At 41.5% G+C, this 27,571-nt stretch overlaps 1 protein-coding gene and 1 long non-coding RNA gene across 5 annotated transcripts in view; one reads left to right on the forward strand and one right to left on the reverse strand.

The window, feature by feature from the left end:
- Positions 1-27,571, forward strand: part of tbc1d22a (TBC1 domain family, member 22a) — a 75,846-nt gene that overhangs the window by 11,591 nt on the left and 36,684 nt on the right. The window contains exons 6-10 of one of the 3 annotated variants that reach the window (XM_061667305.1): positions 4,295-4,365; positions 10,572-10,700; positions 11,965-12,027; positions 12,366-12,431; positions 16,199-16,313. In XM_061667305.1, the coding sequence (XP_061523289.1) occupies positions 4,295-4,365; positions 10,572-10,700; positions 11,965-12,027; positions 12,366-12,431; positions 16,199-16,313 (444 nt within the window). The remainder of the gene's footprint in view (positions 1-4,294; positions 4,366-10,571; positions 10,701-11,964; positions 12,028-12,365; positions 12,432-16,198; positions 16,314-27,571) is intronic. The other 2 variants (XM_061667307.1, XM_061667306.1) reach the window with 2 other exon arrangements.
- LOC133396972 (uncharacterized) lies at positions 12,858-26,752 on the reverse strand. Of its 2 annotated transcripts, none has more exons than XR_009767512.1 (4): positions 26,337-26,752; positions 25,975-26,239; positions 23,271-23,392; positions 12,858-13,126 (listed from the first exon to the last, which is right to left on the reverse strand). It is a non-coding gene; the product is annotated as an uncharacterized LOC133396972 (long non-coding RNA). The 2 variants fall into 2 exon arrangements; XR_009767511.1 differs by having other exon boundaries at positions 23,271-23,396.

Here is a 27,571-nt window from a genome sequence, read left to right on the forward strand (position 1 = left end):
CCCGCATCCCCAATAGAGTACATTCAACTGTAAATATTTGGATTTTAAACCGCAATCCTGTCTGGCAAAGCGCCACGATCCAAAGATTTGAAAGACATTGAGATTGAGATTTATATGAAGCACTGAGGGTCTGTGCAACAAGGTCCACAATATCATGTAACACAACCATTTAAAATGAAGAAAAACTTCATTTTTTTTTTTTATGCGGATTTTTAAAATCTGGGACTTGCGCATTTCTTTTCCAGATGTTTTTATTTAACAGGTGTGTGCAATACTCACACGAGTATGCCAGAACCTTGCTTTGCCCCAGTGATCCCGCTTCGTCTGAATGATGCCTGAATAGTGCATGGCTCCGGCCCGCCAACCCCCTCACCTCCCGCCTCTTCACCGGAGCCGCTGTCAACAAAAACGAAATGCCTTAGCTGGAAATCTCCATCTTGTGTAAATGTCTGGGTGACCTCCCTCCCACCCCTTTTTCGAAAGCTGTAATCATTTTGGGTGTTAAGTCGTTTTAATGGCACACAAGCGCGGCTTTACACTGTATATTTTCTCTGGCTCTGAATAATGCTGCCGTCATTGTACAATCATCGCGCCTCTGAGGTTTCCATACCGGAGCAGCTGTTGTTGATGTTCAACAGAAGGAACATGGTGTCCTAATCACCCCCCTATGGTCCCCAGTTTTTCTCAGTCCAAGACAAAGTGCACCCCAGTATGGTCATGCATAATGGAGTCAGTCAACATATGCATTGCCCTTGTACATTGATAATACAGGTGTTTGTTTCTGTTATGCATTGAGTTGACCAAGCCTCTGCGGTGTGTGCCTGCCAGCAGGATACACATCCGCCATACTGATCACACTAATTCCAATCCGTGTATACAATAATGTGATGTTTTATTGGTCCCACCAGGGAGATTATGCTTTTGACGTCCTCCCCCACTTGCTAATGTATACTTTCAAATGATTGTCTGCAGGCTAAATTGCCTGTAAAGTATGCTTTTGCCTTTGTGAGCTGCCCCTGAATTTATGAGAGACCGCTTAAAGAGACGCCTTCAAAATGGCAATTAGTGGAGTTTTTGCATTCTAACACTAATCAGGATGTGCAGAAGGAAGAGGGAGGTGGACTGAGAGTTTTTGTCTGCCGCAATGTATTGTTAACGTTGCTCATCAAACCCGACAAGGGCAGCCAGTCCCAACCGCCGCCACCTCTGGGACAGTCGCAAAAACATTTCACCCACGACAACAGATTAATATCCAAAATGGCATGGAATGTTTCATGTATTCCAGTGGTAGACAGGGCACGGCTGTCTCATTCATAATGCACGAGAGAGTCGGATGTGTTGTCGGAGAGATTAGCTAGCCTGGCGCTAATAAAACATCATCTGCAATTTAGCCTATATGTCAACTTGGCTCACAATGCCCTCGCTGTCTCTGCCTACTGGGAAATTGAATTGTTCTCTTATCAAACGATTTCCATAGAACAGGAGACCAGATGAGTGCAGGTATGTAGCATATTTAGGAATTATTTCCCCAATATGTATAGTAGATTGCAAATTATCTTGTGCAAATGCTGTCTCGTCTGCCTCTGATGCAGTATATACAGTAAATGTTCTCAACGTCACAGTGTGGGTTGATAAGTTGCCTGGGCTCACTGTGATTTGGATTCAGCATTGATCCAGCACTCTGCCGGACAGCGCTTGTCAGGATAGCGATTTTGCCAACGTAGAGGCTTTGTTTGCAATTTTCCCCGTGTATGATGCATGGCTCGAAACAGACACATCCCCTGCCAAGTAAATATTCTTGTTGATTTCACCTGCTTCCCGTTCACGCTCAAATTCTCCCATCATTCAAGTAGGGCCATACTCTTGTTGCCATCACTGTAACATGAAGATGTACCATTTGCAAACTCGACCCTCCTCCTCTGGTGAGATTAATGCCAGGTGGGAGAAATATAACAGAGTTTAATTAAGACCGAGTCTACAAGATTCATGGACTCATTTCGTTGTCTGACAGTGCAAATGAAGGTTCAAAGGGTGCATACCAAGAGAAGGGGGACACCCTTGACTAGCTTTTAAAAGAATAATGAATGCTGAGCTCCTTGTAGGATAACGATTTCGACTTCGGCGTGGCTGTCTCCCTTCCACATAAAGGCAGATGTCATTGGCGGCAAATTAATGATGCATTCAAAACACACACTTGTGAGCGGTAGTCAAAGCTGCTTTTTTTCCCTGATAATATGGAGCTTGGGGGGGGGGGGGGGGGGGGGGGGGCGTCGAGCTTATTCCTTTATCTGTACGATTGACCGCACAATGTAAGATCCCATTATCTTCCCCTACCTAAAGGAAGACGAAGAGAACTAGTCTTGTACCAAAAATCCACAGAAAACCTGCATTAGTGGTCCATATTTGCAATATCTCTGTTATACTTGCTACTTAGTGTAATTGTAACCATCCTAGCATCCCAAAGCCCTCCACTCCACTAGATCAGTCTTGAATTTCTGCATAATTAAAGCAAGGTAAGTGAGATTAAGTGAGACCGGGGGCAAGGTAAGTGAGATTTTTAAAAAGCATTTTTAAGGTGGAAGAGGCGCTAGAACTATCGCGAACAAATGGCCGCTTCCTACGGCCAAACAAGCTCTAATGCTTTCACTCAATCTAGCCGATGGACCCAACTCATTGCTGTTTAGCTGATTTGTATTTCTTATCCCGCTGTCTGTCTCTGACTGCTTTGCATTTGCCTTGAAGAACAGGCCTGGCGCAGTCATTTGGCAGCACTAATCAATACCATTCACTCTGTGTGAAGGCCTTATCAATTCCCAGACACTGCTTTGAATGCAAGTCTTGGAAGTATTTGAATTATTAGGTACATTCGTACTTTTTTGCAAGAGAGGAGCATCTCAAGACGGTTCAGCTTAACTTAATGTAAAACAGTGTTTATTCAAACTGCCTTTGAGGAGTCACTTGGGGGTCTGCAAATTTATTTAGAATAAATTATTGGGATGTTATTTAAAAAGTGCATACCCACATATGGGGGCTAGCACTCCAATAATAAATAAAAAAATAATAAACCAAGTACTCCTCTCTACTGTAGCTTTGGACCAATTTAAAGCTCTGACATGATTGTGACGTCACCGAAATTCCTGCACGAATATTTTGTTTTTGTTTTTGCTTGGGGTATTCTTACAGGAATAAAGTCAAAGTGAGCAAAACTCTCCTTTTATTAAAGACAGTACTATTTTTGAAAGGTGTCATATTTATAAAATAGTCATTTTATAAATTAACTTAATGTATGACTTTCTTGTTAAACTGACTTTACTGTTATACTCCGACAAAAGGTCTTTGTTCTTGTAACTATAACAAAAAGAAAAAGGAAATATGACTTTTCTCATAACATGACAACTGTTTTTCCTCAAGACAAAATATGAATCTCTTATTGTAAGATTAAGACTATTTTTTTGGGAGGGGGGGGGTGATAGGCAACTTTTTAATTCCTATGGCATTTAGTGGCCCACATCCTAATAATCTTAAATTGGCGTTAGGGTTATGAGGGGGTCTTTGAGAAAAAATTCTCCCTGAGACAAAAGGTTTCAGAACCCCTGCTCTCACGTCTCGGAATGCAGGTCAAACAATAATTGCTCCTTTGCTATTGACAAATGAACCTCCTGAATGCTTAATGCCAATGACCAACTGGCTGTAAGAAAGCCTCCGAATGATTTACTGCCACTTCATACTCGTGTGTAGCTCCTCACATCGATGCACAGGAAATACCTGCTTGTTTACGCAAAGTCAAGATTGGCTCGCCCGTTATCCGAGTAACAATAGATCCAAGTTTCAAGATAGCACCAGACGGCGTCTTCTCTCCGTTGCCACCAGCGCTCCCTACGCTCATGCGGCCATCACTTCTTGCTGTCAAGGTGTGTGTGTCAGGGAGATCGCGCCATAGACTTGATGTAATGTGTCGTAGCCTGCATTAAGGCATTCTCGGGCTCTTCATTGACTTAAGGAAAGCACTCTTTTTAAAACCACTATAAATGTTCAATTTGCACCTCTTCATTGGATTTATTTTATGTGATAGCCCTCCAGCTCGCGTACCTCGCCTGAAGGAATGTAATTATTAATATAATTCTTTATGAAAAACGAACGAGCGAGTGAGAGAGAGAACATGCGTGGTGGATGTTTTCTTTCATTGACTGATTTGACTTTAATTTAATGAGCCACTATTTTATGGATGTTATGTTATCTTAGCTCTATATAAATCATTTTTCTAAACTGAAAAGGCTTTTTTGTTGTTTTACAGAAGAGCTTCGAAAACTCAGCTGGTCTGGAATCCCGCGACAAGTCCGACCAATCACTTGGAAGCTCCTTTCGGTAAGTTTTATTTGGGCACACGTTTAGAATGGGAATTTTTCATATTGCGCCATTATACAATGTTCAAATGCTGTACAGGTGATGTAATTTGTAACATTTTCACATAATTTTGGGTCAAATTGGTTGAGTTGTTCTTCAGTCACCTTGGAAGAAGCACAGCTATGCAAACAAAAGTGCACACACAGCCGCTTGCGCTGATTAAGTTTTACAAATAGTAATAAACACATAACAGATGATGACCATATGCACACACACACACGTATAAAGTTGCTGTCATCATCTGTCTCCTGACCCTGCTCCCTTTTTTGATTTATGAAGACTGGTAATAGTTTGAGTGTGCTTTTTTTTTTTTTAACTTGAATGGGGCAAATTAATTGCAAGGAACCAATAATTTATTCATGAGCCACTCAGTGTGTTTACTCATTAAGCCATTGTTGTGGCGTACGGCTCCGAGTCTGCCGAGAGATGACGGGCTTTTTCAGCACTGTGACTCTCCCATTAATTACCGCACAATAGCTAATGTGCCGCAGAAAAGATGTCATTAAAGGTGTGCGTGTGTGGCTGTTTTGTGTGGCGGTAGCTGGTGTGAACCTACCCAACTGGGGGTTTGAATCGTTTACGGCATCCTTATTTGGCACCGTACTAAATTGATATCGTATAGCCCCATTGGACAGTGCAGGAGACACTGACCTCTTAATGTTGTTTGTGGACTTGCCACGCCGCAGTACATGTGCTCACGTGCATATGCACATTTTTGGATGTATGTGGTTGCATAAGTGCAACTGCCCCGTGGGGTATGTGAAGACAAGTGCTTCCCTGTGGAGAAATTAATGTTAATGTAAGTGGGAAGTGTGCTAGGACACACAAGCAACACAGCATGCAATAATTAATGTTAATGTAAGTGGGAAGTGTGCTAGGACACACAAGCAACACAGCATGCAATAGAATTATGAGTGACCTTTTCTTCAAAAAGTTAGATCCCTTTCGGTCCACAGCGCTCTCTTTTAGCATCACATTCTAGCAAGTACATTTGCATAAGTAGAAGATAGTCTTCAGCTTCTTATGGCAATCGTTTTTTATTGCAAGATTGTAGAGAGGAGACGCACGTATGCAATATACAAGGTCTCCTGACTAACATGGCATCTGCGGTTCCATTTATACTAAACATTGAGAATGCTTTTGTTTACAATTACTTGAAACATGGTGTACAAGAATAGCCTTGGGCAATAAGCCACATGCTATATCACCATGTCTCAAGATATAGACATCGTTATGTGATCATGTGACACTCAGATACTCAGATATATATATAGACACTAGATATGCTTTTGTTGACATTGGATCGTTCCACAATAAGTGAAGATGGTACGAAATAGGACTGACAATATTACGGCATATACGAGAGCTGAGTGTCACTCAAAAATTACCCCAAGAGAACAGCAGGACACAAAGGAGCACAGGACAACTTCTTAAGAACTGCAGGCCTCCCTTGCCTCAGTTAAGGTCAGTGTTCATGACACAACAATAAGGAAAAGACAAAGGCGAAAACCACTGCAGAACATACCACAGAACATAAAGGCTCGTCTTTTGCAAAAAAAAAAAAAACATCTGAATCATTCGCAATACTTTTGTGAGAATATTATATGGACTGACGAGATGAAAGTTGAGCTTTTTGGAAGGTGTGTGTCTCGTTACATCTGGCGTAAATGTAGCACAGCATTTCAGAAAATGAATAGCATCCCAACAGCCAAACCTGGTGGACCTTCACAACTTGCTGTGATTGATAGAACCGTGAATTCTGCTTTTTTATCAGAAAATCCTGAAGGAGAATGTTGAGCCATCATTTCGTGGCCTCAAGCTGAAGCGGTTCTGCCGCAGGACAATGATCAAAAACGTCTGAATGGCTTAAAAAAACCAACAACAAAATGAAGGTTTTGGAGTGGCCTAGTCAAAGTCCAGACTTGAATCCGAATGAAATGCAGCGGCATGACTGAAAAAAGGACGTTCAAGCTCGAAAACCCTCAATTTTTGCTGAATTCAAACAATTCTGCCAGGAAGAGTGGGCCAAAATATCTCCACAGAGATGTAAAAGATGGCTCACCTGCTGAGGATTTCATTAGAATCCTTGATCTCGCGGTATGAATTGTCGTTGGGTTAAATCCAAAACTTGGATTAAAGCTCAGTGTCCAGAAGCACTCAAATCTTCCGGAATGGAATAACACTTGACTGCCTTTTCTGTCATGTCTGCGCCACTGTCGGATGGAGAGATGGATAGGGAGGGATCAGGCTCGGAATCTATTCGCAATCTGCGCACACCCGCGGGCTCGCAGGCCTCGCCGCATGCCATAAACTTGGCAGAGACACCTAATAAAACTTTACTCCAGTGATGTCCCTTGTGCCCTTCCGCTGCTCACTCGCGTGCACCATCTTATTTTGATTCCCCCCCCTCCTCACCTCCTCTCCTACACTAGCCAGATTTTGTTTTGTACCTGACAAAGATGAGAAACAAATCCCCCCCCTTGGCTTCAGAGCTGGGCAGTCGCACCCCGGCAGCCTGCATTTACAGCCGCATCACAGCAGTGCGCTGTCATTATTCAACATGGAAATGAAAAAGTAGTTTACAGGAAATATTATAAGTGTATTGTTGCTCCACCTTATTTCACTATTCAAGCAACGGGGGCTCCACAGGTTGCCCCCCGGCCGCAGAAATTCATCGAGTTGAACTTCCCATTATTTCCGTAACAACGCCATCTCATTTCATTTGTTTAAAGAGCACTTGGCGTCCGAGCCCGAAGTGAATGGGAAATGGATTTAATGACTTTTCTGCTTTGTGCAAGAATGACGGCCCGTGGCAGTATGTACATTTGCTAATGGAGTGTGGCTGCAAAATGTGACGTGTTGGGAGAGGCAAAAAAAGTAACCGGCTGTGGAAACATTGATAGTATGGAGGGTTTATAGGATATGTATCGTAAAGCAGTGGGACTGATTTTTCGAGATAATGATGTTAAACTGCAAGTTCATTTAGTCATTGGAAAACACTGGCTTTATTATTCAGACGACACACTCAGAATAAATCATTTTAAACAGTGATTCAGTTTGGTCAAATGAGGACGGTATAAAGACCCTACCTGTTTTTATCTTGATTTGGGACTTAGAATGTTGAAAATAGTTGCAGTTGAGAGTTAAGATTGTTGTAAATGGATCAGTTCAGAAGCAACATTGCCTGGATTTACACCATCAGATCTGAATCAGGCCTCTTTCAAATGTGAATCTACATCAGATAAGAATCCCATATCTGCCGAAGCTACTGTCCCGTCTTAGATTGGATCTACCCCATCAATTACATCATTGCAATATGTCGATAATGTCTTCGCACATGTACCCAAATAAGACCCCTGTCGTGAATCTAAAAAAATAAATAAAATAAAAAAAGCACTTTGTGGCCAATCAAAAATTAAGTTAAATATGGTCGAAATAGGGTACATTCAAGTTGCATAGACAATTTAATAGGAAATTGATTGCAGACGGCATCCAGAGGCGTATTGCGGAAGTTCGATTTACACAGATGGGGAGAGAGTTATTATAGTCCAAAGAAACAGTGCATGTTTTGTTTATTCTTTACATCTGAGTTGTCGCTGCACAATGTCACAGAATTGGATATTGGAGCCGTACTGTATCATAATTTAAAGGAAAGGGGAATACTGCGTACATTGAACAGAGATGGGAAGGAACTAAAGAGGACACTGTTGAACGAACATAATTAGGTTCTTTATCACACATCAAATTAAGGAAAAGAACCTTAAAATAATGTAGACCACTCAAGTGAGCTGGCTCTGTCCAAAAGGCGTTTCTTTTTAGAAGAATATATAAGATTTATTGTGAAGCTTTTGAATTACAATGTAACTTTTTAATGTGTGGTACTGTACTTGGGCTATTTATCAGGAGACTGTATGTTAAAAGGAAGTTAAGTACCTGCTTAAGGTCATGCCGTATAAAAACCATTACAAAGAAATGGCTCAAGCCAAGGCCTCCGACATCAGGTGAGTGCTTCAATATTAGGAACAGAATATATGACATGGAACTATTAACTCACAAATTCAGAACTGAGGAGGAACTATGACGCTTCGACCGCAGCACAGCAGTGAATGAGTTGATAATAGGCTCTTCCAGCTGTTATTTTTTCTCATTGATTTTTCGAATGCCGTGTTTTTGACAAAACTGATCATCAGGACCTCCAGGTCAAGAGAAGAGAAGAAATTCACAGGAAGTTTTTGCTCAACTTGTACCTTATCTCTGAGTGGGCCCATTTGTTTTCGCGCCCAAGTCCAAAAATAATTTAGATGGTCCAAAGGCTTAGTTAAAAAGAAGCTGCTTCATTTAAAGTCCCTGAATGGATTCCCGAACATGTATTTACTGTGCTTTTCAAGTGGAAGAGCCATTAGAGAGATGGAAGGTTCAGAAAGTAGATGCATTCCGAGGATGAGAATGAAGACTTTTTTTTTTTTTTTTGGCTTTTGATGCCATCCATGCATTTAAACTTCACTCATCCCTTTTAACCAGTAGACCACAAATGAATTCAAATATAGCCACTTAAACTTCAGCACCAAACCATTTCTCTGAGAAATGCACTTTACTGTGAGAAATATTTGATGATTTGAAAAGCAGCAGTTCATCTAAAGACGTAACTACTACCACTTGTTGTGTGCTCGGTCCTATCAAGCCGTAAAGCAGCTGCGGTGTCGCCGACCTCCGCTAAGCTGCCCATTAACCTTTAACACACACACACGCGCACCCCCTCCGTAACCCCAACCCCCTGCTCCGCCACCCTTCCCCTCCGCTCCCGGCAGTTATCTGGCAGGCACCGGATTTGGAGGTGACAGGTGGGCTTTTATTTGGCAACTAAACCACAGTGAAAAAATGTCACATGGGGTCTTTACTTATGGATGGTAATGTTGACCGTGTGACTGCAGTAAGGTCGCTGGAACATATGGTGTCCACGTTGTTTGTTTTGCGGGTTATTAACTGCAAAATAAGATCAATAAATGCTGAATCTAAAGTGGTCTGTTACAAGAGCTTTATCAAAAATGCAAAAGCAGACATACCCCGGCTGAAGGGTGCACAATGACATAATTTGTTGGGTGGAGACGTCCTTCCATCCGTCAAAGTGCTTAAGAGAGTAATAGATTATATTAACCGTCCATTTGGATTATATTAACAGTCCATTTGGAAGCCATAATTGGCTAAATGCACTCTTATAAATGGGAAGATGGTCTTCATATTCCTCCCGTCTAATGTGTCTGATTTAGGTACCACTCCCATGTACCTCGTTGTTTATTGATGTGGACACGGGATTATGCTTGAGTTCTTCAGTTCTAAAGATTTAAATTAAATAATTTAGAACCCCACTTTTCCTGAGTTTGCTGTCTCTTGATTGCATAAAAGTTGACTACCCGGGGCCCAAAAGTAGCATCGCATTGAGGTTTATCACATATCAAGTCTTGTTTGCACAAGTCACTGCAGAGGAAGCAATTCGTGGGAGAGGAGACAATCTCTTTGACAGTTTAAGGCAGGTCAGGGTTTTAAATCAAAGACATAAAAGGTGTTTTTCTTCTTCATTAGACTGACACACAAATATAAATGAGAGAGATAACAAAGCACAAGATAAAACATTTGCCAGTTTCAGGAACTAAAAAGACTGAATTAATGAGTCCCTTGTGGATGCAGCTTGTGTGTGTGCCCCATGCAAATGTTTGTTTGCATAGTCTCGAACCATTTACTGCTTATTATTGTTTGGGCACTGTTATGAAGGTAAATACAAATGTCAGTCATTTTTGTCCGCTATGCGGCCACAGGTAGGCTAAAGAGGGACTTTAATAAATGGTTTGAATATTCTTGCTTCAAGATTCATTTGTGTTTTGTTCAGAAAAAAACATTTTATACAAGTTCTGAGGTCTAAAGGTTTCCCACTCACACACACACACACACACAAAATATCTGTCCACATTGAAATGTATTCACAGCCTTCCTATCTGTAACAGTCCCTTTTTGGTAAAATGTGTACAAAGGTCAAATTAAATAACGATAAACAATGCAAACATGTTTCCCCATCCAGATTAAAAGGTAGCTTTAGCAGAAGACCAGAACAAACAAAAACATGGGAAATCCCTTTGGTCACGTAGCGTGTGATATTATCTGACTTTTCTCAGGGTTACCTGCCTGCTAATGCTGAGAGGAGAGAGAATGTCCTTCAGAGGAAGAGGCAGGAATATTTTGGCTTCATCCAGCAGTACTATGACTCCCGCAATGACGAGCACCATCAGGACACATACAGACAGGTATATGTATATACATTTATTTATATCTCCCACACTCCGAACACGACAATTGATTGTCCTTTGTTTCACACTGTCTCAACGCCACGCTTGTCTTGACTCCTTGAAGGACTCGATGAGATAAAAGACTTCCAATTTTCACGAACAGCACATTTGTCTCTATTGTATTGCCCTGTGCGTGTATGTGTGCCTGAGCATGTTTGAATGTGTGTTGGCAGGATAAGTGAAACCGGTTATTTGACAAAATGTGCTTCTTCCGTGTTTCGCCACATTCGAACCGAGGCTACGTAATCCATCTCACCCACTTATTTGACCGAAACGAGCACAGCTCTTGGCTTCGAAAACAACTACTTTCTCTGTTTATCTTCCATTTAATTTCGGACTGATAGCAAACATCAGAGTGGGCTGCCGATCGCAAAACCTTGTCCTGTTTCATCCAATTCCGCCCAAATCCCTCGCCAGCTTGTTGTGATGATGACTTGGATTGTATCTTGAAGCATCTTTTTGTTTTTGCCAAACTTCCTGAGTACTTGTCTGTGTGTTTCTGCGAATATGTTTTACTTTCGGGCACTTAATTTGACAACATATGGTGGTGGGTTTATGGGATTTATCCATGTGTATATTGTACCTTTTTGTTTTGCAGTGCCTTTGTTGTGTTCATGTCGTGGTCCGTCAGCCAGTTGGAATCTCTCCATTTATTTTGTATCTGTCAATCTGTCTCCAATTAATGTCTTGTTTGTGTTTTTGCTCGCTTGATTTTGTGTACACACATATGGCCGTAGCCATTTTGGGCATCCCTGTTTTTGTTGTGTACTTTATCAAGAACTGTTGTATTTCAAAGGCTTTAAGCCTTTAAATACACATGTGGATGATATATGTAAAGGGGTTAAATTACATATATATATTTTTTTGTCATAGCGCCAAGCTTTGAGTTTGAAGCTACCTCGTGCTAAAGTTTTGAAATGCACAGGAGGCAATTAAAACCCAGCAATTATTTTTTCGCAAGACTGATGGATTCGGTTTTGCCATTTTATTTGATGAGGCATTTGGGAACGCAAACCCACGCAATAAACTAAATCCTAATGCAAGGTGCACAGAGTGATTGCATTGACGGATGTTGAAGCACACAAGCCATCGATGCCATTTCCTCCCTAAATATTGATATAATTTCTTTTTGGAATTACGTGTCGGAATAGCGGAGAATGATAGAGAAGAGTATGAATGTATGCGCGCATGTTTACATCTAAAACTTTCTCTTCCATGTCAGATCCAAATAGACATTCCTAGGATGAGTCCTGAGTCTTTGGTGCTACAGCCAAAGGTGACAGAGGTAAGGGCGTACAGGATCGTGAGGACTCCCTCCCTACGCAGTTGTCTGTAACAAGCCACACAATCTCTCAAATAAGAAAAATCAGGCTCCAGTCGCTGACCTGAATCCTGTTTTGTTGTTGTTGTTGGTTTGTTTGTTTGTTTGTTTGTTTTGGCTCCCTTCTGACGATTCTGTCCGCCTGCCATGTTCACCCGCTGGGGTACACTTTGAAATCAGTGTGCCTTCAATTGAGGATGCCAAGTCACACTAACTGTTGCAGCGTCCGCCCGCTGTCTGATCCGTGCTAACCTGCCCGTTGCTTCAGAGTTTGTCTTTTTTCTCCCTTTCTCTCTCTGCAGATTCACATTGACATACCGAGAACTAATCCTCTTATTCCTCTCTTTCAACAAGCTTCTGTCCAAGAGGTGAGATCAGCCCCTTCCCGACTCTTACCCCTTGCACGCACATCACCTCACCTAGCAGGGGTTCTTTGGCCTCTTCATTTAGGGAATAAACATTATAAAATGTCGTGTCTTGCCTTGGTTCGGAGCGATCGCCTTTCCATTCCAAAATAGTCCTGCAACGTTTAACGCATCAGCAAGAACGACATACCCTAACGAACTACAATGGTTGACGACAAGGTTTTTGCCATTTCATTCACGAGACAACTGAGGGCAGCAAGACAACGGACCGCTGCAGCAAAGAGGAGCCTGCGGAGTATAATTCCGCTGGAAACTGCGATAACCACGGCACTTTAAATGAATCTGCGAAAGGGAGGCACGCTAACAAAAGGTAGCAATGAATGACAACAAGGTACTTGACATTTTATTCATGAGGAGACTGAGGGCGACAAGACAACGGAGCGTTTCAGCAATATCTGTGGATTATAGTACTGGATTATGTTGGCATGTGGGTATCCTCCAAAGTTGCGGCAATGACAAATCTGCTCGAGCAATAAGTGACCAGCACTGGATTATTAAGTATCTGGTTTTGCCAATGGAAAAGCTTCAATTTTTATTCAAGCTGTTCCGAGCAAAATAGATACCATGCAGTGGAAAATAGGCCGAATAATCCTCTTCGCAAGGCAAGTGAGTCCCGGTGCAGCAGGGTTATCCGAGCCCTGAAATTAGACAATAAGCATTCATGGTAAAGCATAAACCAAGGCACCACACTTCTAGTCCAAGATGTTCAGTCCTTAAATTTAATAGGTTATATACTGTTCTTGGTAAGAAGTTTTGTTTCCAAAAAGGAAAGACTTAAGAACCATTGGCCTTAGGGGGAATAAAAACAAGGCTTGTGGCTAATAAGATAGCCAAGACCAGACTCACAAACACGTACGCAAAGGCACGTACGTACACACACATCTATAACCACATGAGCATGCGCGCACTAATTCTCATTAAAGCGTATGCACGGGTGTATTGCACCATTTGTGCGTGCGTGCCAATAAAGGCAAGTGAGGTGGCATATTAGTATTTATCAGTACACAAACACAAGTCGAAGCGCACTAGCAGTCGCAGTCACACAGCACGTACCTTTTGCCCTTCGATTTTAAAGAACACAACTCAAGGCTGGAATGCATAAAATCAAATGAAGAGTGTGTGTGTGATGATGGATATCATATATGCCCCCCCTTATATAACCCCTCGCATTCTTTTTCCCTTTGCCAGTGCTCTCCCTTTTGCTCGCAAAATGAAAGCCACAAGCATTGATTTGAAATATTCCAGCCCCGCCGTGTGCTCCCCTCCTATATTTCACTATGCAACAGACTCCAAAGGGCCCTTTTTATATGGTTATGCTTGCTGCAGTGCCACCTGAAAATCACCTCTGCTTCATTTCATTCAGTTGTTTCTTTCTGCAGCACACAAACCCCTCCTACCTCCCCTCGTGGGGCTCGGTGAAATTTAGGCAGTCAACAGTCTGTTCCATTTCAGGCAGAGCAGGATATTGAAGCAGTTCTGCAGGGATTTCATAAGTGATACCCAAGTGTTTGTTTTCAAACAGTATGACAGATTTGCAGTATCCTGATAGTCAGCTATGGGTTTCTAGTGTAAAAACATTTCGAATATAGACTAGATCAGGATTTATTATTATTCATTCGGGTTAGGCATAGTAATCAGTCTGCAATTGAGGGAAAATGGGCAACCAGGCATGGGGAGCTACATGGGCTATATCCAAGTTATTTCACAGCTCCTCCGGGCAATGGTATTGTGCAAAATGCGACACTGAAGTTGAAACAGGAGCTCAGAACAGTCAATGTTTCTCCAACCCCTTTAAAAACAATGACTACTAATGTCAATGGCGATTTTTATATACAGTAGACAGGAACAATCAAACTAAAAAACGTAATGCGAGCAAAATAAGACACGAGCCCTGCACGGTGGGAGTGAACTGGATTCACTTCACAACTAGCACTATGGCAGCTAGTGAACAATTCTTTACATAAAGAGACTTCAACCGTCTATTTCCCCTACTAGTTGTATTTTGTCAATCTAAACATAAAACAAAAATAATCACATATTGTGTATTAAAAAAGCACATAAGGCCATGAATATATCAGATTTTCAACAAACGGTGCAACACGTAGCCGGATAACAACAATACTCAAAGGCATATATATATATATATATATATATATATATATATATATATATATATATATATATATATATATATATATATCCTTTATCCTCTGAACCCTCCCCTCGACAAATATTACTGCGGCTGACTGAGTCAGTTGTCTATGTCTGTATTATACTGTCGCCTGGGGGTCAAGGTGTGCACACCAGAAGGAGCAGCACAGTGTTCATTGAATCGAACCAAAAAATGTGCCGAAAGGATTTATTTCTTTTCATTATATTGAATTAACCCGTTACAGTATGTTTCTATAAAGTACTGGATATTATAGTGCTGTTCTTGATAAAAACGCATGACAAACATTTTTGTTGAGGTTATTTGGGAGGCTGCATCCGTTTAATTGCATTTCCATTCATTTCAATAGGGAAAGCTGATTTTAGATGAGAGTTTTATGTCATAGAACAAAAACTCGTATCTTAAGGCACCACTGAACTGTTTCATTGTGTCTTTTTTGGTATTACATATCAGTTGCAATCGTATGAAGACATGTTAAAATGTGATCTTGGAGATGCTTCGATAAAAGGCTAAAACTCTGGTTTAAACCAAAAATAACAGTTTCCATTTGAAGGTGCTTGTTATGTGTCTTTGACATACAAAGGTTGGATTGTTTGCTGGTAATACATCTGTGTGGGCAGGGGATGATGCTTTTTCACTTGTAGCTCTTCTCTGCGTACGAGCCAATGTGAAATTTGCATGTCAGCTTTTGAGGCGGCATAAAAAGAAAAGTGCCATTACACGTTCCCCCTTTTGCTGGCACCGGCGCCTCTCTGTTTGATGGATGGGGCTTTGATAAAGGTGTGGAGGCAGGTAAGGGGATAGACCAGAGGAGCGCCACATCTTCCAATCACCCCTGACTACCTTAACAGTGATTGAACTTATTTAAATAAAACCCCAAAAAATAAAAAAGGCATTTCACCATGTCTGTGTTTTCCCTAACACAATGAGCTATGGGGTTATTTAGAAAGTGACAGCAACATGACATACTCTCCTATATAGAAAAAAAATGCTTGATGGGTACGATGCGGGAAAGGTACGAGTAGATGTATGTGTACCTTGGTGAAAATCCATTTGTGCGCGAGGAAAACAAACCCAGCATTCAGCTGACTCTAATTCACCTGAACTGACAGCATATGCTGGACCGCTGAAATGGGGGACGTGAGCCTAAATTTAAAAAAATACAAATAAACCCAGATGGCCAAGGCTGAACATCAACAAAAATAATGTCTTAAAAAAAAATTCACAAATTATATTGCTAGTTTTTTTTTTTTTTTTTTTTTTTTTTTTTTTTTTTTTTCTCTCTTTAACCTCTAAAGTTGGAAATCAGGACTGTTTGCCCAGCCAGTGTCCCACTGCAAAACAATGTTCTTCCTATTTAATTCCACTTTTTGCAAGCTTGGCATGCCTCACATTCTTATTGCACACAAGTGTCCCCCTTGCATGCCTCACAAATTTACACTGATGTTCTTTTTTTTTTTTACCGTTGAACGCTTGTTAAGTTAAAATCCTCCACGGAGAGAATGAACAGGCAATTGTTGACGCAGTATCTCTTGTTTAGATATTTGAACGGATCCTTTTCATTTGGGCCATCCGCCACCCGGCCAGCGGCTATGTGCAAGGCATCAACGACCTGGTCACGCCCTTTTTCGTGGTCTACGTCTTTGAGTACATCGGTGAGTAGCTCCCTCTCGGCTTCAGTTTCGCTTTTTACCAAGGTGTCAGTCATCATTTTTTTACCACCCTCTGCTGCAAGTGGCTAGCCTTCTTCACGGTTAATAGAAACACCTTTCACCTTTCCTAGCTGGAAGGACTCGGGGTTCATTTGCTGCTTCATCACCGCAGGTAACAGGGAATGAACACTGGGGCTCTCAAGACCATCTTTCTATGAACAGCTTTCGGCCACCTCAGAACCCTTTCTATGACTTTTTTTAAAAGTAGATTTTCTCCAGTGGATATGGTTCTTCTAAAATTATCTTGTCTATGCAGCAGAGATTCAAATGTGTTTTTTATTTATTTATTTCTGTATTTGTTGTTGTAGTTTTTCTTCTTTCAGTCGAAAGCATCTTCAATTGTCTGGAGACGAGGTCAAACAAAGCTTTATCTGATTGCATAAAGGGTTCAGCAACCCTGAATACTCTTTCAACATCCGTGATATGAGTTTGCTTTTGACAGTGATGTTATATTTAAATTGCTTTTTTTTTTTTGTCGTGTTAATCTGCTTCAATTTGTTTTCGCATACTTTTTAGGCATTTCAATCCATTTAAAATAGAAGTACCAAATTGGATTCCTCTGTGGAGAACCTCGCATGCACCAACCAGTGTCACAGACACATTAGGGCCCGCACGTTAAGTGCTGACTTGCACGCAAAGGTTGGAGATTTCACACAACAACTGCAGTACAGCCTTGAACATAAAGGGGGGGGGGGGAATAACTCAATAAAAGCCATGCTGGCAAAAGTTGCAGCAGTACAACAGTATTTGGTGTACATTCCAACCAAGATGCCACATATACAATAAATATATTTTTATATATATATGCTGAGCTCCGCACTGCTTGGCCCCAGCCAAGCGAGCCGTTCTCCTGTCAAAAAGTCGTGGAGAAAGAGGCCGGGCCGGCGGGCAACTCGCTGCGGCGTAGCACGTCAAAGAGCAAAGAAAAATAAGGGATGGTGTGATAATGTATCACTTAAGATATCCTGCCTTAGTTTTATTTTATAACTGAAATGCATTTTGCTACAGGCTCCATTTAAGTGAAATGTATGGCAAGACTTAAAAAACGTTTGGATTTTAAAATGTCAGTAATGACAAGTTGTTAGTCTTAAGTGTTATTCGAGTGAGAGTTTGGTATCGGTGCATCCCTAATCGAGAATATTTGTACGTCAGTGATGTAGAATTGTCGCTCCGCACTTTTGTCCTGAACTCTTCTCTTCTTTGCATTTTCCTTCAATCTCCACCTTCCTCCGTTTTGTTCTGCCAGCCTCTGTGAGCGTGAACCAAGACAGGAGCTTCAGTGGATCACGCTGTGTCTCTGTTACCCGCGTGCGCGTCAATGTGCGCCGATGAGCTGCGAACAACACGCACAACTAACAAACCTTTTTGTCACGCCGGCAAGGCAGCCAGTGCGTGCTGTTGATGTTTTTTTCAAGGGATGTTTCTCCGACATGAGGAGAACGAGCCAAAGAAGGTTAGGAGGGCCTAATTTTGGTTCTTGTAGTGAACGGGTAGGAAGTGTGAGATTCACTCGAAACAACCCTTTTTATTATGATGATTATTATTTTTTTTAACTCTGCTCATGTAATTATCTTGTTTCTATTACACAACACTCCACTGTAAATGTGAAGACATTTTTGGGAGACTAAACAATTACAAATACAATGTAGATGAGCACAAGTTTTATCGTCTACACCATTCATACCAGCGAATGCCAGACTTTTTTTTCATCAGATTTATTCCTGTCCACACCATTATCTGGATCTGTCCTCTTAACACAATGGATTGCTCAAACGCAATATATGTTCTTTTAAATAGCAACAATGAGTGTATATCTATCTTAGCTCATCTTAACTTATATATGATCAGAAATAGTAAGTTAGGCCTCGTGTTAGTAGCCTAAAAGCAATATTGTGGTTTTCTCAAATTCAAATTGTTGCACCTCTCACATTTACCTTGAGTTTTGGAAAACACACCGTCAAATAATGTTGAAAACAGTCTTCACAACTGAAGTAACAATTTTCAGTCCTCTGTGCGGATGACATTTTTCGATTTGCAATGTAGTTGATTTGTTTTCCCCCACTCTGTGCTTCTACGTTTCCATTTTATTGTGTTGTTGGTGTACTGAAAGTGTCCACCTTCAATAGGCCTGAGATACAAAACCAATTAGTACGTGATCACAAAATTATGTGGCTTTAATGTTCGCCCTGGCAATGGGCTACATACAAAACTGGTTACTCTTATATAAGTCACATTTTAATATATGATTAGTAATGTTCTGTCCTTCTGGATTGCAGTAAAAATAGTGCATCAAAGGCCACATGGAACATTTATGTTTATCCACCTGGGCTGTGAAGCAATTTAGCTGCTATCGCTGTTATCAAAGGAGAAATTGATTTAGCGTGTCTACCCTTCTCGTATCTAATTTGTGAGCCGTTTCGTTTGCTTTTGTCTATTTTACCGCTCACACCATTAGTTGAACAGAGTAGTTGAATAGTTAAGGATGGGCCACAACAGGCCAAGCAGCGAGGCCAACCAGTCTTTAATTGATCAAGACACCAAATTGTAATCTGGACGGCGGTGTTGAAATATGGATGCACGACGAGGAGAGACGAAGGCAAGAAAGCTGCTTGGAATGACAGGGGAGGAAATAGAGGGAAAAGGTGACATCTCTGGCAATGACAGAGAGATAAACAACAGTGCAAGACAAAAAGATCTTTGCGAAAATGAGTGACTGTGAAAGTGCCAACACGCTTGTCAGATGTCGGATGCACTGTCTTTACAATCAACCGGAAGATGAGTGGCCTGGTGTACCCGGTCGCCATTCTGCACTTTGACACAACACTTGTCACAGCGGGCAGGAAGTGGTTCGCTTCATTGTTTGTTTCCCTCGTGCCATGATCAATATTCTTTTTGGAGGAGTGCATCTTGTGACTGAGGTGAAGAACCAGCAGTAAAGTCTGGTAATCTTTGGATATTAGACAGACGGCTTTGAAGGTGCAAGAGCAGCGGAGGCAGCTAGAACTGGTCCATAGAGGAGACACTGATGGTAATATGTCTTCAATTTAACAGTTTTAAACCAGTAAGCCTCTATTGATCCCAAGCCACACTCAAAAACCCTTTAATCTCTGCTAAATTAAGTGGAATGGGTACTTAAAAAAAGCTCTTGAATTTGTTCTGCTTGACAACTGGTGTGTGCGCCTGGGGCAAAATCGTGCATGGCTTTTTTTTTGTTGTTTTTTTTTTTTTTGGTCAGCCTGAAATCACAGTCCAACGTTGTCTTCAAAATTTCCTGTCTAGTTTGACAAAGTAGTATTATTATTCAGAGGCACCAAACAAGACCGGATTGAATTGCTAGAAAGTAATAATAGTTTGCATGGCCTTGTGAGATAGCTGTTCTGTAAAAGACTGACAGTCACTTACTCTTAAAGGTGTCATTGTGGACCAAACTAAAATGTTCAGTATTATTTGCCTCAGTCCTGCACAATTACGCCACAGCAGTGGATTGGATTTAAGTCCCTTTTCCATAATTCAATGGATAGAGAGATGTATTCACTTATTGCTCTATTTAACCAACCAAAGTGACCGTGAGTAACAGCTGGGAGGCTACCGAGTCAACGCTTTCAAGGCTGGTTGTAGTTGACGTCCATGTAAGCGTAAATCACTCTGCAATGCGGTTAAACACTGGCAGAGATGGACGAAAGGTAGATCACAGGAAAACACTGCTTTATTTTAACCAATGGCCATCCTGAGTAATACTGTACATACATTTCCTTTAATCAGCTTCCACTTGAGCGATCCGGTCTGCAGCTCCTTTCACTCAGTGTTTGAATGTGGCTACCTTTGTTGTTGTTGCTCCTCTGGCGCTTTAACCACAGCAGTGTTACCCACCATGCATCAGTGTTACCCACCTGCATCAGGAGATTGCATTATATATTTGAAATTATACGTGTGATTGGAGGATAAGCGGTTCAGAGAATGGATGGATGAATGATTAGTTGATATGCTGATGCTGGCTTATCGTTTCGGTCCTGGACTCGTTTGTAACTGTCCCCATAAAGTTGGAATCAGAGAGTTGCCTGACTGACTAATCATAGAGAGGTGTGCCGGTCACCCAAGATATGACGTATCTTGAATGTGGGCATCTAAGGACAAAGTACACTGAATGCTCCCTTTGCGCCCAAATTTAAAATCTCTACACCTCACTGAATTGGAACTTATTTTGATGAAAGTGCTAAAACGGAGCTGTCGACTTGGATGATTGTACATTAATTTCATAGCCACCAGATTTTTGTAATACCCTTCTCGAAAGAAACCGTATTGAATTTGAATGAGCTCCTTTAAAAAAAAAAAAAAAAAAAAAAAAAAAAGGGACTGTGACGGGTTCTCCCTTGCAATCATCCTTCCTTACGTCCTTCTCATCACTCCTTTTATTTACCATTGACCTGTTTTAGCCCATGGTCTGGGTGCTTGTTTTTGCCTACAGGTCTAATGGTTGTAACTGGCTCCATGTTGCCATGTCTGCCTTGTTCCTTATCTACTTTTACTTACACTAATTGCTCCATCTTTAATGATTCAATGAGATTATTGACTCTGTGAAAGCATTGTCTTCTCCCAGGCAGCTTTCCTCCCCATTTGTATAACTCCCACAACCCGAGCTTTGCCTTGCTGCAATGTTCCATAGGCTTTAGAACGCAATCACCCCCTTTCTGGAGTTAAGTAATAGGACTGGGACCAGCCGAAATTGAATCGCCCGCGCAGTTTTGACCCTCAAGTCTCTGTCTTCACCCATCAATTGCTGCAATATCTGTCTTTTCATATCACTTTATGCTATTCACATTGTTGATGGTATTTCTGTCTCGTTCAATCTACACCTCCTTTTGGTAATAGGCTGAGGTTGATGCGTGGTTGTGGAACTGGATTGTGTTTTCAAAATCGAGACAAAAAGTGGAATTTGAGTTATATCAAATGGCAAGTGAAGTCCCGGCTTCACAACAGGATAAATAAGTCTGTAAATCAATAGACTTTGTCCCATCCCGCAATATTAGTAGATATTATCTCATTCTTCCTGTTAAAAAGCAATAGAGCTCAGAAATTGTGTGGAGAAATAGTTCTGTCAAAGAGTGATGTATCTGCTGTGAATAATCATAGGGGGTATTGAATATTTTTAGATTAAGTTAATTACTTGACTATAAAAAGCCTTAAATTGAAACTCGCCGAGAAGCTTCAGATCTTTTCATGTCGCTCTCGTTCCCTCTCTGTCACTGCCACTTGATTGGGACTGAAAAATGTGTTTTTATATTTGGATGTGTCGCGCTTGACCTGATGCAATTGGATGCAACCGACACAATCATTGCAGTCTGGTCGCTTGCGTCATGAATGATAGTATATATGGGTGTAAACGCCTTTCACGGAGGATGATTTTCATAGATATGTGTCTGAATAAATGAACAATGATGGTGCAAAAAAATAAAAAAAAATACACAACAGCAAACCGTCAGACACATTCAGTCCAACTGTGCTGAGGCATTTCATCGCCCTTCAGCTTCACTTTTTGTATTCTCAAATGTGTCTGCTGCGCTGCATAATGTCTGGGTACTACTGTTCCCCTAATGTGTTTTATTCCCAGCTAAACCTGCAGATTACACATGGTAATGACTTAATGGACTTCACTTGCAGGATCTCAAGAAACTCTTGTCAGCTCCCAAATGTGTCCGGTGTATTATGAAGACAGATTTACTATGCTTAAGCTGGAATGAACATCAAAAAGAGATTAACTACTCTATTTTTGTCAGAAGCAAAAAACAGCCTCCATATGAACCTGAAGCTAAAATAACTGTTTTTTTTTTTGTTTTTGTTTTTTTTGTTACAGTAAACTCTTAAGACAATACAGCGTATGATGACTATTATCAATTATAGTCCACTCACTGTACTATATTCATGTTCATATGTTAATATGAACAAATAAGAGTAATGTTAAATGAAGATGAAAACTGACAAGGTACTGTGTATGTGTATATATATATATATATATATATATATATATATATATATACACACATACATTTACAATATCAGTAGATTTTTTTATTTGCATTTTGTTTTTCAAAGTAATTCAAATGTAATCAAATAACAATTCCAGCCAACAATGATCAACTCCAAATTGTCCAAAATATTCAACCACTGTTACGACTGGAAGTGCCACTACTACAATAATTATAATAATGAAAATAATAATAATCATCATAATAAACTGAATGACATCGAACTATCATCATCCACCGTTGTTTTATACATAATCACCCTTCCCTTTTCTGTTCTGTTGCAAGAACTGTGCAGTAATAAAGTAACCACTTCTTCTCTTCCCCCCCCCCCGTTTCTATTTTGACATTACTATAGCGACAGGATTTAGATGACATTCGGAATCAATTGGAATTGTGTATGTTGTGCCCCTGGCCAATATGACACTGTATGGGAGGGAGTGCAGCAAGAGCGGAGCTATTTGCGCCAGTCAATTAACATGATGCGGTAGCCTTACTCAACATTAAACACTTTGAGCGTCTTCTCCCGAGTAACAATCTCACCCCAGGGTAAGTGGGTCATTATGTGCCTGCTCATAGACAGATATGGTATTAATATCTGTATTCCATTTCATGTCAAGGGCTTACATTATCTTGCCAAAGCTCTAGTGCCTGTCATTTGGTGCATGCACATGAGGTATTATCATGCAGAAAATGTGAGATGGGGTGATTTTGTGGCCCAAAGGTTTCTTTATTACTAGAAAGGTTTGATACTTGGAATGGGGTGTAGATAAGCTTGCCACGTCCAAGAAGTACCAAATGATAGCATGAACTGAAATTACCCTAAGATCCGCCCGCCCTTAGTTACGATTGCTAAGTCCGTCAAGTCTTTGGAACCAACCTGGGCTTCTGTCTGCACTTCCTGGTGAACTGGTATCCAATTTTGGGGGGGGGGGGGGGGGGGAAACCTCCTTCCAGACAGAAGCATGCAGGAGAGGGTGTCCACGTAGGTTACATGCAGGTCTGACTGACACAGGGAAATAATGCAAAGGATGGAAGCTGATTCATACAGGACAACAACATGAAGGAGCAACACTTTTTTTTCATAAAGCTGGTAATGCTTTCTATTAGAAATTGCAAAAAAAAGAAAAAAATGAGTCGATATAAATCTGCAGCACATACTGCAGATAGCCTCTTTTAGCCAGATCATGTTAGTTTTTTTGGTTAACAACAGCATACCATTATGTTTGGGATGCTAGTGAAATACATACCACGGAACAGACTTCTGTTGATTTGTGAGGGATTCAGTTGAACACACAGCCTACATTTAACAGGATTAGTTTAGATTTTTGGAAACGCAACTCAATAAATAAAAACAGGTGCCCGAAGCATTTTGTATAACCATGATTAGCTTTTAAAAAGTTTTTTATTTTTTTAAATACATAAAATCTATGAACGTGGTGTGTTGTGATTGTTCAGTCTATTTTTTCAGTGTCTGGCTTTGTGAAAGGTCAATTGACAGGCTGTTCTTTTTCTTTTTTTTTTTTTAACGAGATGCTGCGCTGTGCATAAAATTAATCGGCTTATTTCTCTCGAGTTTAGATTATCCTCTCAAGTTTAGGAAGACTCTACAAACACACCTCGTCTTGCTACCTTGCCCCAGCTCTGTATCTTCTCATTATTTTCAGCCTAATCTCATGGCGACCTCCTGCTGTGGTTCCGTGTGTCACGTGTGTGAGTCAATGTGTTGGTGACACCCAGTCTTGCCAGGTTGACTCGCATATTAATGATGCGACAGCTTGAATGCCACCTCTGGAAAAATGCTCGTCTCTCATTAACAATGGTGTTATGGCACTAATTGTGCTGTGGCTGCCTTGCACACAACCCTGAGTGTGAGGTGCAGAGAGCTTGCATGTTTCACAAGCAGCCAACATGTCTCATGATTCATGCTCATCTCCAAGTGTTAGGCCTACAGTATTACCACTTTGAAGGTGGCAAGGAAGTTGTAACATGCTAAGAATCTTTGCCCAAATAGAAAGTCATTCAATTAATTAGATGAATCCTGAGCCGCCCCTGTAAATTATAAGTAATGACTGCACCACTTGCTTTAATCTTATGGATGGTGAAATTCTGTTTAAACAATGGCGGTGCTCTCTGATGGTTTGCAATGTGGCTTTGCTTGCGATTAATTTGAACCAACAGGAGATTGTCAAACAGGATGTTTTTTTTTTTTGTTTGTTTTTTTTACTTGCACATTCACTTTAACGTATTTTCACGACCACAAGGCTCACCGCATTAAAAGGCGCACTCTCAGTTACGGGGTCTATTTCTGCATTTAACACACACGTATGGTGCACCGTATTATTGGGCGCAGTCGTGGTAAAACATACGCTAGCTTAAAACATACAGTAGTATGCATGCACGCTAAAACAATGTTTTTAAAAAGACAGTGGGAGCAAAACTGGGTTCGGTTGTACTTTATTGAAGTATTTAACAATGTACTCATGTTATTTTTTTTTATCAATCCTCATCCACAAATCCATCAAAGTCCTCATCTTCTGTATCTGAAATGAACAGCTGGGCAAGTTCTCCATCGAACACGGCAGGTTCCCTCTCGTCATTGTCGGAGTCAGTCTCGTTGCCGGGCGGCTCCTCAGAAATGATGCCGGCTTTTACGAAAGCTCGAACAACAGTGCAAGCAGACACGTTTGCCCAAGCATCCACATTCCATTCACAAATTGTGGTGTAACTCGCCCGGCGCTGCCTCCTCGTCTTAGTAAAGCTGTGTTCGCCATCTGTCATCCGCTCGCAACTTCATTTTGAACACCAATGTCCAGCGGTTGGAGTTCCTTCGTCAAGCCTCCCGGAATGATGGCAAGCCCCGAGTTATTGCACTCAGTCAAATGGTGACTGCAGAGAAGCTTCTCCCGGCTGTTCTTTGCTCATTAAGGCCACCTCGCCTTGTTGACGCTCGTATTCCTGCTTCCTCCACTTGCGAACCATGGATTCGTTGATCTTGAATTCTCTCGCGGTTGCTCGATTCCCATGTTCCTCCGCGTAACTGATAGCTTCCAGTTTAAACTGTGCTTTGTAAGTGTCTCTTTCAGGGTCCTGAGCCAAACTGATGTTGTTTTGGACAATGCACATACCAGCGCTCTATACCTACTGGGGGCGTGCCTTTAGCGTCCTCTGTCCCGCGCACCCTTCCCTTTTACGTCCACATGCTGTCCTCAGTCACGTCCGCATTTCCTCAATATAAGCAACGTGTCGGTAGGAAATGCTCCCAGTCAGTCAAGCGGCGCGCTCATCGAAGTCACACAACATTTACATATTTTTGGAACTCGGTGCACACACAAGGCGCGCACCGTCCATTTTGGAGAACATTTAAGACTTATAAGTGCGGCTAATGGTCGTGAAAATACGGTAAGTCAAAAAGTTCAAAAGGTCCATTCTTTGGTTAGAGGGCGCTTAGTTTTTAAACCCAACAGATGAGCACCTGTTTTTTTTTTTTTTTTTAAATGTAAGACTTTTAAGTGCGCCTTATGGTCGTGAAAATACTGTACATCAGGCTAAATTAGGTCTTTTATCATCTTACATCACATTACCTTGTGGCTGAAGTCGTAGAGGGCAGATGGCGACGCTGGTTGTGATCATGTGTGTCTGCGCTGGCGCTCGGTCTCCTGAGGTGTGACCCGGCTGTGTGTGCCAGGCTATGCCAAGTACTCACAGCTGGCCACAACCAAGCAGTTGGTCTCTCTGGACATGTTACCCCCCCTGCACCAGGACAAACAGGAACTAAGCCCTGGGGCTTGGCAGGAAACTGGATCTGTGGCCAGTAGAGAGGTAGCGAGTAGAAGAGGAGCGTAACAGCTTGGAGGGATGAGATAATGTCAAAGAGTTGGGCAGGAAATGAATTAATTATGAAACTACGGAAAGATTGCAAGACTATTGTAAGTGAAGGTCTTACCGGGGTTGAGATCACATTAACCCTTCTTAACCGGTCTTATAAGGTTTTCCCATCCAACGGTCTCTGAACAAAATAGCCAACTTTAGAGGCTATTATCGGGGGTCCTCGGTTTACGACGGTCCTTAGCTGAGGTTTCGAAGTTATGACACATGGCACACAAGGAACTGGTTTGAGCAGTGTAAGAATGTTGTCACATGGCACGCTCAGTTATCGCCGTTTTTCTTCACTCGATCATTTTACAAATAGGGACTGAACCCTTCTTGCTTCTACTGTTTTCACTTCCTTTAGTGCCAAATGTGCCGTCGCTTGTTCGATTATCGAACTTCCAGCAATACTCCCACTTTACGGGTGGATTAAGTGCATCGTGACAAGTCTGCTACGTTGTTAAATCCTCAAACACTGGAGCAATAAATCTTCCTTTGAGCCTCATAAAGCGTCAGGCTGCTTGAAGTGCCTTGATGTGAATTTAACTAATGACATCAGGGTCAACTTTTTTTCTTTTCTTTTTTTTTTTCTTTTTTTTTTTTTTTTAAGCATTCATTCACGCAGTTTGGTGTTCCACCAGCGGTCACAGGGGGCACTGTTGCTTCATTGTCCTCCCAGCAGAGTAGGTCCCAGTTCCTGGCTCCAGTCTCTCCTCCTTCCCTCTCATGTGCCCTTGCTGTTGTTGTGATGAGCTATGCCCAATTCCAGGGCAACTGCTTGACTCTTGGTAGACATCCCTTCTAATCTGCTCCCGTCAAGGTCCACATTTTGGAGCTGAGCTGCAACAGTAAGACATAAGCCGCCGCAAAGTGTCAGGACTTTAGGTTATTTGGGGTCCACTGAAACTGCAACGGATTGCATTATTTTATCGCCTGTATCGGCATAAAATAACTAGCTACGCCGTTTAGAATTGAGATGTAGTCAAAGATACAAAGGTGTATACACACGCACACACTTTACAATTGTGAGTGGTTTTGTAGCTGCGGCCTGCTGCCAGCTCCCTTTCTATCATTCTGTCAGACGGAGCATGCCCATTACAACCCTAACTGCATTTTACCCAGGTTGCCAAGGATACCAAGCAGAGCTGCCAGCCCCCCCGACATATGTGTTGTAAAAATTTCTGTCTTGCAAAAAATGGAAATTTTTCCAAAAGATTGCAACATTTTTTTCTCTTTTCCTGTCTGGCCTACATCCTGTGTGCTCACCCTCTCTCTCGATCATGGTTAATCAGTCTTGTCTCATCTGCTCTC

The sequence above is a fragment of the Phycodurus eques genome, chromosome 22 (assembly GCF_024500275.1).
Source record: "Phycodurus eques isolate BA_2022a chromosome 22, UOR_Pequ_1.1, whole genome shotgun sequence".
NCBI lineage: Eukaryota > Metazoa > Chordata > Actinopteri > Syngnathiformes > Syngnathidae > Phycodurus > Phycodurus eques.